Source organism: Natrix helvetica (genome assembly GCF_964273705.1).
Source record: "Natrix helvetica genome assembly, chromosome: 1".
NCBI classification, from domain to species: Eukaryota; Metazoa; Chordata; class Lepidosauria; order Squamata; family Natricidae; genus Natrix; species Natrix helvetica.
This window is the reverse complement of record NC_138548.1, coordinates 61,525,096-61,538,485: the sequence shown is the minus strand read 5'-3', so window position 1 is coordinate 61,538,485 and position 13,390 is coordinate 61,525,096. Positions and strand designations below refer to the sequence as shown.

Below are 13,390 nucleotides of genomic sequence, written 5' to 3'. Positions count from 1 at the left end.
TCCCCCTCTTTAGAAAGTCTTTGATGATGTTTTAATTAGTTATCTGCAAGACCTTTTAAAAAAAGTGTTTACAAGTCAGCTACCTTTCCAGTATGTTTTTAATTGGTTGATGAGATATCAGTTGCCTTGCTTAGACAAGCAAAATCTTTTTGGACACAAAGAGAGAAAGATAAGGAGGCTTTTCTACCTTAGTTTGAAGAATAACCAAAAATCTAAGAAGGGCACAGTTTCTGTTTTTCCTTTTGTAACTAGGTGACTAACAAGGAGTTTTTGATTCTGCTAAGCAACTTGATAATGAATTAGGCATAATAATAAGGGCTTCAAAAGCTGCAGCAGTGGGTTTGCTGCTCCGTTGCTGGGTGGGCGTGGTTATGCTAGGCATGGCCTAGTCAGGCCTACGTAGTAGGGCGTGGCCTACTACAGTGGGGGAGGGGAGTTTTTCACCATCCCCAGGCTTTGGAGGTTTTCCTCGAGCCTCTGGAAGGGCGAAAATTGCTTCCCCCAGGCTCTGGAGGCCGGAGACAGGCTGGTTTCCAGACTTCTGGGACTTCCAGTAGGTCTGTTTTTCACCCTCCCTGAGCCTCCCCGCGGGCCCTGCACTTATCTGGCATGATGAACGGGATGTGTGGCGACTCCTGGGAAGGGAGGGGAACGGTGGGTGTGGCCAGCCAGGGGTGGCATTTGGGGGTTTGCTGAACTGAGCAGAATCCTAGCTAGAGGATTGCCCAAGCTGTGCGAATCCCCAGCAGCCCACCCCTGATTAATAATAATAATCATAACAGTTTCTAATCATTTCTCATGCAACATAATCATAACTATATCTTCTTTTAAAAAATATGTCGTTAGGAAAATTTTCATCTTGCCTGATAAACAAGCAGTGATATTGGGGAGTTGCAGACACTTGTGAGATTGTAGGGAGCAATGTTCACCTCCATTTCTCTTTCGTCATAAGAATAAATGTTGCCTGATCTACATAAGTAAGTTCAGGGTAGTTTACTTAGCAAGGCACAGATGTCCCTTAGCTTAGTTTTCTTTCTGTCCTCGCTGTTTTTGTGCTTCTTTATTTAATTATTGCCTTTTTTTATCAACTCCTGGCATTTGGGAAGCAGAGCAAATAATAGGGAGTATCTTCTCAAACCCAAATATCAAAATTGAGTATAGAATAAGATAGTTATAGGAAAGTATTTGTCATTGTAATTGTTTTTTTAACCATTTGCCCTTTGCCTCTTCCATACGTGCAGCTGCTTTGGCCAGGAGCATGATCTAGAACTTCTGTCATCAGCCATGGAAGTAGCACTTTCCCCCATCCTTCCACAAGAACTGAATGCCGTCCCTACCGATGTATCCCCCATGATCATCAATACGACTCCTACAACCGAGCAAGATGGTAGGGAAGATTTTGATCCCGAGCAACAATATGAAAAGCCTCCCCCACTCCACACAGTTGCAGACTGGAAGATTGTTCTCCACTTGCCTGAGATTGAGACATGGCTTCGGATGACATCAGAGAGAGTCCGGGATTTGACTTACTCTGTGCAGCAGGACCTGGACAGCAAACACGTGGACGCGCATTTGGTACAACTGAAAGTAAGGTTAAATGCTGCTCTCTGCTGGCTCTCTTTCTGAAATGCTGCTTGGTTGTGGCAGAGACTGCAGGTTGCTTTGTGAGAGGAGAAAAATGCCTGAAAGTAGCTGTTTCGTTGTTTAATTTTGTTTATTTCTATGTTTACTCTATTTCCGTACCGTGAATTTAAAACTGATAATCAGAACATTCACAATGCAAATGAAGTTTAAAGTCCATTGATAATACAGTACATTAGATGAATTAAGCTTACAGCAATTGACAGAATATTAACAACCAACCTTATGACAAGTGTAACAGTAAAAATAATAAAGATGGGGAAATTATCATCATTATTATCGCTACCACCACCACCAAATGCTGTTTGGAAGAATTTCATCTGACATTAAGGAAGAAGCCAATTCATTTGTAAGGGGGAGGGCCTGTTCCTTAGAACTGTAGCATATAACCATGAAATAATGCCTCCTAGTCTTGCCTCACCACACAGACACATACACACACACATGCATTTACGCACGCACACACACACACACATTATGGAAATGTGAAACAACCACTATCTCCTTCTGGGAGAATTGTATACAGGTCATCTTTTTCTGCAAGAACTATTGTCCAATTTTTTCAATTGTTTTTCTTATTTATTTATTAAACATATTTATATGATTTCTCAATTCACAACAATGACTCTGGAGGGCATACAGCAATAAATAATCACAATTTAAAACCCCAATCCCTCTTCTTCCCCCAACCCCCCCATGGCAGAGATGGGTTTTTTTCTTGGTCCCAAAAGGTGTATTTCCCTAACAGATGCAGGGGACCTCCTGACTCTCTGCTCTGGTGGACTGGACAGATGAAGTGAGGAAAGGCAGTCCTTCAAATAAGCTGGCTCCAATCTATGTAGGACTTTAAAGGTGATAGCCAGCAGGTTGAATTGTATCCAAAGCAAATTGGCAACCAATGCGGTTCCCGCAAAAGAGATGACACATACACAAATTCAGGCTTGCGCAAAACTATGCAGGCTGCTGCATTTTGAGTAACCAAAGCTTTCTAGATACTCTTCAAGGGCAGTCCCATGTAGGGAGCATTACAATAATCCAAACAGGAGATGACCAGGTCACAAGTGTGAAAAGGTATGATGGAATGTGCACCTTGAGGAGCAGTGTGGGAGACGTTTGGCAACAGAGTTTTTCCCAGAGAAAGCATGGATTAAGAGACTGTGCAGTCCCAAGATGAATGGAGGACTGGGATAGGGGTGAGGGAAGAGATTCAGGATAGCCACTTCCCAGAATCTCTCAGGATGCATCTAATAGGTTTAGACGTTTATAACTTTAGTTTGGCAAGATTCATTAGGTGTAAGCAAATAAAGGACAGGACTTTACTGGACTTTGCTGTGTCATCTCTGGCCTTGGGCCTGACAGAAAGGCCTGTTGGCCTAGGAACGGGTGTAACTGATGCCTAACAAGCATTGTGCATGCTTGCCATCTGCTCCTCAATCAGGAGTCACAAAATTCAGGATAACCTCCGATTATGCACCAGGTCTGTCTGGGAGACAGTGCAACCCCCAAATGATAATTCCCCAAAATTATATGGCAAAACATGACTCCAAATGCATTGTCTAATTGCTTCCACTTGGTTGTAATTTTCTCCCCCAATCCAATTTGGTGGTGCTGGATCAGAACCAGCAGATGCCCCACAGTCCCACCAAGGCTTTATGTATTACCCACCATACTGACTTGTCTATCTGCCCCGACTGTCTATCATTTTTATCCCTTGTTTAACAGGCAGCTTGCAACTGTGGCTGTGTAGCTTCATCATCACCTTGGGTGTTCCTAGTGCTCCAAGCTTCTAGCATGAACCTTCAATCTTGTATTCATGAATACCTGCCAGACTGAGGGAGGAACAGATGCTCCTTCAAAGAGCTTTGACCTATCTGCCACATTCAAGACAAAAGTACACATTAAGTTAAATAACACTTTCAAGGCCTGCTCAGAGCTGCCACTTTTAGGATAGACCAACACGTTTTAATAGCAGCCTGTCTAAAAAGGATGTTTGAAAAGTCCACAATTGCACTCATTTCATTTGAAGAAGAAACCTAACCTTGCAGTTGCTGCCCTTGAGGAATAAAGGAGAGCAGTCAAAAGAGGACACTGGATAGCAGATTGTCTTCTGTTCTTCTCCCTTGCAATAGATGGTAGGAGACCAGGACAGATTACAGATTTTGGAAAATCCTTTATTTTCAAAAAAGAATGTCCCTCATCTTTTGAGATCAGTCATTTCTGGGCTGCAGGGGAGGAATAGAGCAGAGATGGCAGTATTAATATTATTTATTTATGTATTTATTTTGTCACTCATGTGCAAGATAACAGGAATAAGAATAAACATGAATAAGAACACAGGAAATGGGTACAAATAAATGGGGACAGGGACGTTAGGCACTTGATGCCTAACATGATGAATTATCATCAAAACTAGGTGTTGTCCACTGCTTTTATCTCTTCTAGATATATAGTTAACAAAGAAGAAATATGAAAGCATTTGGACAGCACATTGATTGCAGTGGAATGACTAGGGTTTAGGAATGAAACATTTCTCTACATTAACTAATGGAAACACTTGGTTGTGTGTTACTGTCATAATGGCTGATGGCAGGGGTTTTGCCATACTGAGTTAAAGCACTAGAGTTGCTCTCCATAGGTCCTTGAGTTGACAGAAAACAATAATGGCATGACATTTGCTGTCCCCATTTTCAAGCCCTATCTTGTCTCTTTTGCTTTTGTACTGAGCCATGGTAGAATGAGATCATCTAGATTATACATAGATGACTATCTATAACTAAATTGGTTGAATTTCACCCCCATTGCTCAGCCCATTTCCAGATAGCGGGAGAATTATCTGCCAATCATAGAAGCATACCCATAATGAGGGGGAGATGTCTGAATGTAGGACACTTTCCATCGTCTCTTGCCTTCTTCATTTCTAGAGATTGTCCAGATTTGGATTCTGGAGATTTGGATATAGCCTGAGTGAAAAGAATCAAATCAGAAATTCTCTCCTCTCCTCTCCTTTCCTCTCCTTTCCTCTCCTCACCTCATTCGCCACCGCTTCTCAGATAACTTCCAGATTTCACTATGATCTGTTCAGCAGGCAGTAGGAGAGAAGGTGCAATGATCTCATTAGTTTACTGTCTGGGATGAAATAGGATTATGAATGATTGCTCTAAGATATTTAATGATTTTACTGTCTGTCATTAAAATTCTAATATATACAGCATATATATAGGTAATAGATTTTTATATCTCTATCTAAATTTTATCTGTGTGACAATTGCTTTGAAAGAAAGTAAATTAAGCATAATTCTGCTGCCTTATTTAAAAATTAGTTGTATGATACTGAAAGAAGGATTAAACATGTTTTTATGTCTTAAAATTTAGGAACCATGCACATGGGAATTTAAATATACACCTAATATTCCAATTGCTTTATAATATTCTTGGTTACAAATTTCTGAAGTCATTCCTTCTGATATGTAGGTGGGACTGTATACAAGTGACGTCTTCATAATTATTGATAGTTTTGCTATAGGAACTGAAGTTGTCACAGTGCAAAATGATGAATTTGCAACCAAGCTGCACAAATGCTAGAAAGAAAGGGGGAAAAAATCACCTAAGTGGTGTCAGGGGGTTAGCAGTGGCAAATAGGGAATTAGAATGTCATACTAATCAATATCGAATGAGTGAGGAAACAAATTATGGACATCCAATATTAAGCATTAAATAGAGAACTGGAATTGCCTTGCAAATCTGTAAAGGAATCCACACAAAGAGCAAATGAATTTATGCAAGCCAAATCCAGGCACTAAGGAACTATCTTTGCATTAACTATAACCTGAAGATTTCTTTTAAATCTATTCATTTCTCAAATAAAGTCAATGAACTTTCTGGACCTACATCTCATTTTCTCATGTTTGCTTGTGTTACTTTGGAAACTGTTCTGGGAAGCCTTCTCAGACAGAGGCGTGGCGTAATTTGTTGGCTGAATCATATTCAGTGGGATTAATGTCAAGGAAAGCAATCCCAGAAGCCTGGTTGCATTGTTTCCTAAAAATGCCCCATAGATGCTTTAATACAGTGTTGTGGAATTTTGTTTGGATTAGTGACCAGCTTCATCTGTTGGTGTCAGGTTGATGATCAGATTCTAAAAGGACAATAATAAGCATGCAGGCTGGGTTAAAAACTAATTGTGATTTAATTAAGCTTAAACTAATTTTAAAACAGCAAGATATTTAATTACTTTCCCTTCTTTCTTATTAAGATTGGTAATTTGATGGCAGCTTTTGGAAAGATGCCAAGGGCTGCATGGAGTCTCAGAGATTAAGGTTGTGCACCTCTGCCAAATGTGCACACAAAGAAGTATCTATTCTATCTAAGCACAGCTTTTCCCTAAGAACACAAAGAAAACTTTGAGTGATTATATTTCTGTCCAATAGTTAAACACTTTTATTACCTTGAAAATAGTTCTGTGAAAATTTAAGAAATAAAAAAGAGATAAACATGGCAAAATTCAGGCAATAGTTTTAAAATAATTTCATATTTAGAATTTGTTTTCTGAAAGCAGCCTTATTGTGCCACATTACATTTTAATAATTCTCCCCTATATTACCACATAGTATAATTGCTATTTATAAAAGGAAACAGTTTCTTCTAATGTAGTTACTAATGAGCCACTTTTCTTGTGGAAATAGTAGAAGAGATATCTTCACTGAGGAGTAAGAATGGAAACTTACCAACCTAGAAATAAGAAGAAATTTTCTGACAGTGAAAACAATTAATTAGTGAAATGCAGTGGTGGGTTTCAAATTTTTAAAGAACCTATTTTGTAGGTGTGGCCTGTTTTGTGGGAGTGGCTCAGCGGTCATGTGACCAGGTAGGTGTGGCCAATTTGAAAAATGTGCTGAAACTCACTTAACAACACTTTTGCTTAGTAACCAAAATTTTGGACTCAATTGTAGTCATAAGTTCTTTCTTTCTTTCTTTCTTTCTTTCTTTCTTTCTTTCTTTCTTTCTTTCTTTCTTCTTTCTTTCTCTCTCTCTCTCCTTCCTTCCTTCCTTCCTTTTGTCTCTCTCTCCCTTTATCTATCTATCTTTCTTTCATCTCCGTCTCCCACTTTCTTTCTTTTTCTTTCTTTTTTCTTTCTCTTTCTCTCTTTCTCTCTCTCTCTCTCTCTCTCTCTCTCTCTCTCTCTCTCTCTCTCTCTCTCTCTCTGTCTGTTTGTTTCTCACTCTCTGTGTGGCTCTTTGCCTCTGTCTCCCTCCCTCTCTCTGTGTCTCTCTCTGTCATTCTCTCTCTCTGTCTGTCTGTGTGTCTGTCTCTCTCTGTCTCTCTCTCTGTATCTCCTCCCTCCCTCTGTGTGTGTGTGTGTTTCTCACTCTCTCTCTCTCTGTGTGTCTGTCTGTCTGTCTCTGCCTCTCTCCCCCTCTCTCTCTGTCTGTAAGCTGCTGTCGCACCTTTTGTCCTGGATCAGGCTGGGCTGCCTGTCCTTCTTCAACACCTCCCAGGGGTGCATGTCCATCATAAAATCCATCGGGTCGTCCAAAGTAGCGGGGCTCAGCAGGACCTTGGCTGAATGTGTGCAAATGCTCAAGTCCGCCGCTCGCCGCTCCTCAACTAGTTGCAAAGTTCTCTCCGGAGATTCTGGCGGGCGGAGGCAGCGTTCGCCTATCGAGCTTCAGTGAAGGGGATTTTTTCTGCAGGATGGAGCCTGGGCGGCAGGGAATTTCCCCGCCGAAGTAGAAGGTGAGGCTTTCAAACTAGTCTGATCCTGCTTGAAAAGGCTGCTGTGGTGGAGCAAAGGGTGCCCTGACTGAGGAATTCCCTCCTTCAGTCAGTCTCTGGAACCTTTTTTTCCTTTTTTTTTCTACAGAAGGGAAAGTTTTTTTTTTTTGACTGGGCAGCTTGATGTGATTAAGGCCGTTCTGCTCCTCCTTCACGCTTCTTGCCCACAGGCACGCGCTGCCCTCTTCTCTCTGATAGCCGCCTGGTTAAAAAGGAGGAGGAAGCTCCGCTGGTCTGGAGTCCATCTGCAGGGGGAGGGATCCCCCTTGCGTTCCTCGTCTTCCCGGATGGGCTCCTGACCAGCGGAGCCGCCTCTTCCTTTTTAATCAGGCGGCTATCAGAGAGAAGAGGGCAGCGCGTGCCCGAGGGCTTGTGCAGCAGCTGAATCCTCGCCTCCTGTTCTTCAGCTGCTGCACAAGCCCAAGGGCATGCGCTGTCTGGTGCTTGCTGAATCCGGCGCAGCTTCAGAGAAAGAAGGTGTGCGAGAACCCCCCCCCCGCCTGAACATTTGAATAAAGGAGGCTGCAGGCTCCTTTGTCCTCAGCTATGTGATCTCCTTTCGTTCTCTGCTGCCCGAACAAGTGAACAAGGCAGAGGGAGAATGAAAGGAGATCGCGTCAGGCGGGGGGGACGAGCCAAGCATTCCGGACAGAAAAGATGGATTTCTTCCCCACCCCAATTGGAAAGGAGGCAGCTGTCAAAGCAAGGGGCCGCCCTGCTGCCCCGTGCTTTGCTGGGCAAGTCAGGGGAGGTGCTTTGCTGGCGGCCAGGCCAGGCCACGCCATGCAAGCTACTGCCGCCCCGCCGCCCCATGCTTTGCTGGGCAAGTCCGGGGACCTTGCAAAGACCTTGCGAGGTCCCCAAACTTGCCAAAGTTGCCAGCCACGCCACATAATCTCCTGCCACCATCCCCACCCCTGCGCCCATACTTGCTGGTGGCCAGGCATCTTAGGCAAGTCCGGGGACAGGGGGGGGGGAGAGCAAGTAAGCAGCAACCGGAGGTGCGGGGGGAGCATGGTGCCAGATCCCGGGGCCCAGAAGTTACTTCTGGGTCCAGTCACCAACCGCTTCGCACAAACTGGTGAGAACCAGCAGAAAGCCACCACTGGTGAAATGGCTTGCCTCTATAAGTTGTGGGTGCTCGATCACTAGAGGTTTTTAAGGAGAGATTGGACAAACATTTCTCTGAAATGGTATAGGGTTTCCTGATTGAGCAGGTGGGCTAGATTTGAAGACTTCCAAGGTCTCTTCCAGCTCTGTTATTCTGGGGTAACTTGAATAACTATATTCATCTGAAATCCCTCTATGGTTTTTATTTATCAAATGTTGGCTGAGTCTGAAAAGATTGCCAGAGATAAAGATAGCCTTCCTCTGTTCTTTCATACATGGCTTCTATTACCATAATCTCCTTCATATTAAATTGAAAAATCGAATGTTGATTAGTTTAATTGGATGTATGTTGGTGTTGATTATCTTTTGTCAGCAAATTCTGATAAATTATAAATAGCTCTTATTGCAATATTCCAACAACCATTACAGCCAACAATAAAAGGAGATAATTAACCTGCATGGTGTTTTTATTTAGCACACTGCCCAGGAGGAGGTTATTGCATTCTGGAAACACTTTGTGTTATGGAAATAGAGCATGAAAATGTTTGTCTCTAGGATGAAGGTTCCAGAGATACATCCAACATTGTGTTCTTGAAGTAAAAGTTCTTGTTCTTCTTGATCCATAACCCCCATGTCTGTTTTAGAAGCTTACCAAATCACTATAGCAGATTTGGTAAACAAGGAAATGGAAAAGAGAAACAGGAATCTGCTAGCAGCGTGTTTTTCTTTGGTAGATGGGCCCAGTTGAATACAATTTATGGAGCAATGATATGGAACATGATTGCTCAGTTTTGGAAAGAATTAAAAAGCTCCCCTTAGATTATTCTATATCTTTGATGGATACAATATCTGTTTTCATCACTGTACCTCATTTCAAAAGCTTATTTGCTTTTTTTTAGGTGCAAAACCGAATTAAACAATATGCCAAATATATTATACTGGAGTATCAGTGTAAGTCTACATCACTGCAATATTTGTGGTGTGACAAAGGTTTTCCCTGGGCAGTTTTCCATTGCCACTCCCATTTCTTTTGTTCAGCCCTGCTGAATTGCATGAGAAACATTAGCTACTTTTGGATACAGTCACACAAATGTAAATTACTTCATAGGTAGGTAAGTAGATCAAAGCTGGAATCCTTATACTTCTTGGAATCTATTTATTGTTTCTGATAGGCCTACCTAAAATTACATACACAAAATTTGAATATTGGGGCATCTGATATGTATATCAGCCACCCAGAGTTACTCTGTGGTAAGATGGGCGTTCAATAAATTTTATAAATAGATAGATAAAAATAAATAAATATCTTCTCATAGTATCGTCTGTTAGGCATTAGCAAAAAGAATATTTCAATTTTGTTCCAGCTCTTTTAGCATTCATGGACTACTGATTTACTGAAAGGGGAATCTGCCTATCAATGTGTATAATGCTGAATGTGATATTTTTCTCCCAGCTTACTCAAGCAGGAGATCTTTATGCAAACTCTTGTTCTACAATATAGTACAGATTATTTATTGTGCAGTAAGTAATTACTATAATTGCTTTATATTATTAAGATAGATACTCAATCTGAGATTTTTTTGATCTAGAAAGCCAAGGGCATAGTACATCCAAGGTTACCAGGATGGTATGCTATTGAAATAAATAATATAATAAATAACGGTATGCAGCATTCCTACATTTGAATTTTTCATGCAATAAATATCTGCCTTAGCATCATCTTGAAAAAACAAGAGTGAAATAAAAACTGCTCATCTACCAAGGCATGAGCTGCAATCAAACACACTACCAAAGTGACTCTTTTCAAGAAAGGTGACATTGCATTTCTAATTAATTTTTTATGTGACGGTTGAGCCAGTGTGGTATAAGAGTTGGACTTTGACCTGGAGGACCCAGATTCAAATCCATTCTCAGTCATGGAAATTCAGTGGGTGATTTTGAGTCCATCACCAGCTCTCATCCAGATCCTAACCATGAGGATTGTTAACATTGGAAAAATTGGAGGAGAAAGCACAGACCACTGAATTTTGGAGCAAAAGCAGGTTGTAGATAAAAGATATACTGTATATATAAAAGATTAATGTCTATGGAGATTCTCAGGTCATCCAGGTCATGGTTGTCCCAAAGGTGTTTTTTCAAGAATCAATTGGACAAGAAAGTCCAGTTGACTCTTGAAAAAGCACTTTTGGGATATAAAGGATTATCATAAATTTAGAATTGGGCTCATTAGTTGTTTCAGTCATATAATTTATTTCCAAAGCGCGTGCAAATCTATTCAGATCTGGAAGTTTGTTCATTGCCTTAGTTAATAGCACGAATGGTTAAATTTGGAACTTCATTCTGAATTTCACCTCAGCTTTCATGGCTTTACAACAAAGCTAGAATAACCAGGCATCTTTGGAAATGCTGTGGAGTAGGTGTCAAATGGCAAAGACCAATATAAGGAGTGTCTTATACTGATCTTTGAATGTAATAAAACATTGATTGATTGAGGACAGATGGCATCTTAAAATTCTGAATCTATTTTGAAAATACTCTTAAGTTCTATTGAAAACTTTAAATATTGTAATTATAATGAAAACAGTACCATATCAGCTCTATAAAGTCGTAAACTCAAGCAGAAAGGAAATTCTTGCTGAAAATAATGGTGTAGGAATTCAATCTATAGTTTAACTAATTAAAGTTGCAATCTTTACTAGAGTATATGTAGAACTACAGAGAAATAGTTTAAAGCCCTGTGGCAGAAAAATATTTCAAAGCTTTTGGCATAAATGGAATGATTACCATCATTTCCTACTTATAAATATTAATATTCAAAGTTGTCTAAAACTGAGTCATGTCATTGGTTTGTCTAGCATGGACTTTGATAGGCTCAATAGATTACTGCCATTTATTTCACTTTCTTTCTTTAGAGTCTGAGGACAAAAAAAAAGTCTTCCTTATGTTCATTGTACATCTTCCTTATGTTCTCTTCCTCCTCCTCTTTCTCCAGATCACAGTTTTGGTATGAGGTTGGAGGGTTGATTCATTCTCATCCTAGTATACTCTCATGAAAAAATGCCTCTAAAACAATTGCTTTGATTCCTATCATAGAAATTTTTGTCTTTATACTATATGGCAATTGGAAATATTTTTCACAGAATAGGAGGAGATAGAGGAGCAGTGGTAGTTAGGGGCATTTAGTCTCACTCCTGATGGTCCAGTGGTGGGATTCAGCCAGTTCGCACCTATTTGGGAGAACTGGTTGTTAACTTTCTAAGCAGTTTGGAGAACCAGTTGTTGGAAGGAATCTCCTTTTGTTTTTTCCCACTTTACAGGGCTAATCCTGTAAGGAAGGCAGAAAGGAAACATTCTGGTGTTGTTTCTAACCGAATCTTTATTGTAAGGTGACCAACTTTTTTACAATGAAAAGGAGGACAAAACAGGTTCTATTGTCCAAAATGCTAAGGTGACCAACTTTTTTACAATGAAAAGGAGGACAAATAAATTGGAAAAAATATATCGTAAATAAAAGAAATATTTTATTCATTGCAACAATAATACACTAAAATATGATATATGCATAATAAAAACATTTGCAACATTTTATATTGTAATTATGCTTACATGCCTGTTAATTATTATTTAAATGAGTACTTTTTCATTGAATTAATATTTTTTGTCAATGTATCATCTTCTAACAATATATTGGAAATATCTGAACAAGAAATATCCTTCATATTGAATTTTACGGCAAGTGCTGCAGTTAGAGTATCAACATTCAATCTCGATTTCTCACTTGTCGAAAAATCATTGGCAATTGAAAAAAAAACTCTTTCAACTGCTGCATTAGTTCCAGGGCAGCACAACGTAAATTGAACAAGTATAAATAAATGTTCACATGGAATATGTTCATTTTTGAAATGGCTGAAAATATCCACCCATCTTTTATCAATTTCAACATGTTGATTTTTCCATTGTATTAATTTTTCAGAATTTAAATATACATTCAGTCTTCTAATTTCTTCAAAGAGACAATTGTCGTCTATTTTAATGTCTAGCATTTCTTTAGATAAAAATTCAACACAAGATTCAATATCTGTCCAATATACTTGCGATGAAGTAAAAAAAACACCATTAAAAACTGTTTAATAAAACATGAATTGTACTTACCTCTGTATAATTGAATATTCACTGAGAAAGAAATAATTACTGTGAGTCATTCAATTGCCGATGTGCCGTGAGTCTACTGCGTGCGTATGTGCCATGTTGTGTTTCGGTAAGAAGTAAACAAAGCCACTTGCACGCGGTGCTCTCTCTCAAGGTCTCCCGTGTGGAGCGCATGCGTCTCATAATCGCGTCTTATACCGCACTATACCGAGTCTTGACGAATTGTCATGTCAAATACAAATATGTCACATAACGCGCAACAGATTAGTCTTCAAATATCGAAAAGGAGGACATGTAGGAGGACACTTTTCGAGGGAGGACAGAACTTACAAAAGAAGGACTGTCCTCCCTAAAGGAGTACAATTGGTTACCTTATTTATTGCCGTGGTTAACCCTTATTACAATGTAACAGCTAAGGTACAGCGCCCATCAACCTGAGTGACGTTGAGTTGGCCATGCCCACATGGTCACATGACCATCAAGCCTCACCTACCCAGCTAGTCATTAAGGCAGAGAACCGATTGTTAAATGATTTAAATCCCACCACTGCAATGGTCTATATGGTATCGATTTTCAGTTTTATTTACCATCCTATTGCTTCATGCTACTCAGTGGTGGGTTTCAAATTTTTTTGGAACCTACTCTGTGGGTGTGGCCTCCTTTGTGGGAGTGGCTTGCCGGCCATGTGACCTGGTGGGAGTGGCTTGGCAGTCATGT

General features: G+C 40.2%; 1 protein-coding gene across 4 annotated transcripts in view; it reads left to right on the top strand.

The window, feature by feature from the left end:
- Window positions 1-13,390, top strand: part of AKAP6 (A-kinase anchoring protein 6) — a 294,028-nt gene that overhangs the window by 39,439 nt on the left and 241,199 nt on the right. For all 4 annotated transcript variants that reach the window (XM_081971195.1, XM_081971196.1, XM_081971193.1 and 1 more), the window contains one exon: window positions 1,242-1,587. In XM_081971195.1, the coding sequence (XP_081827321.1) occupies window positions 1,285-1,587 (303 nt within the window). In that variant the 5' untranslated portion in view covers window positions 1,242-1,284. The remainder of the gene's footprint in view (window positions 1-1,241; window positions 1,588-13,390) is intronic.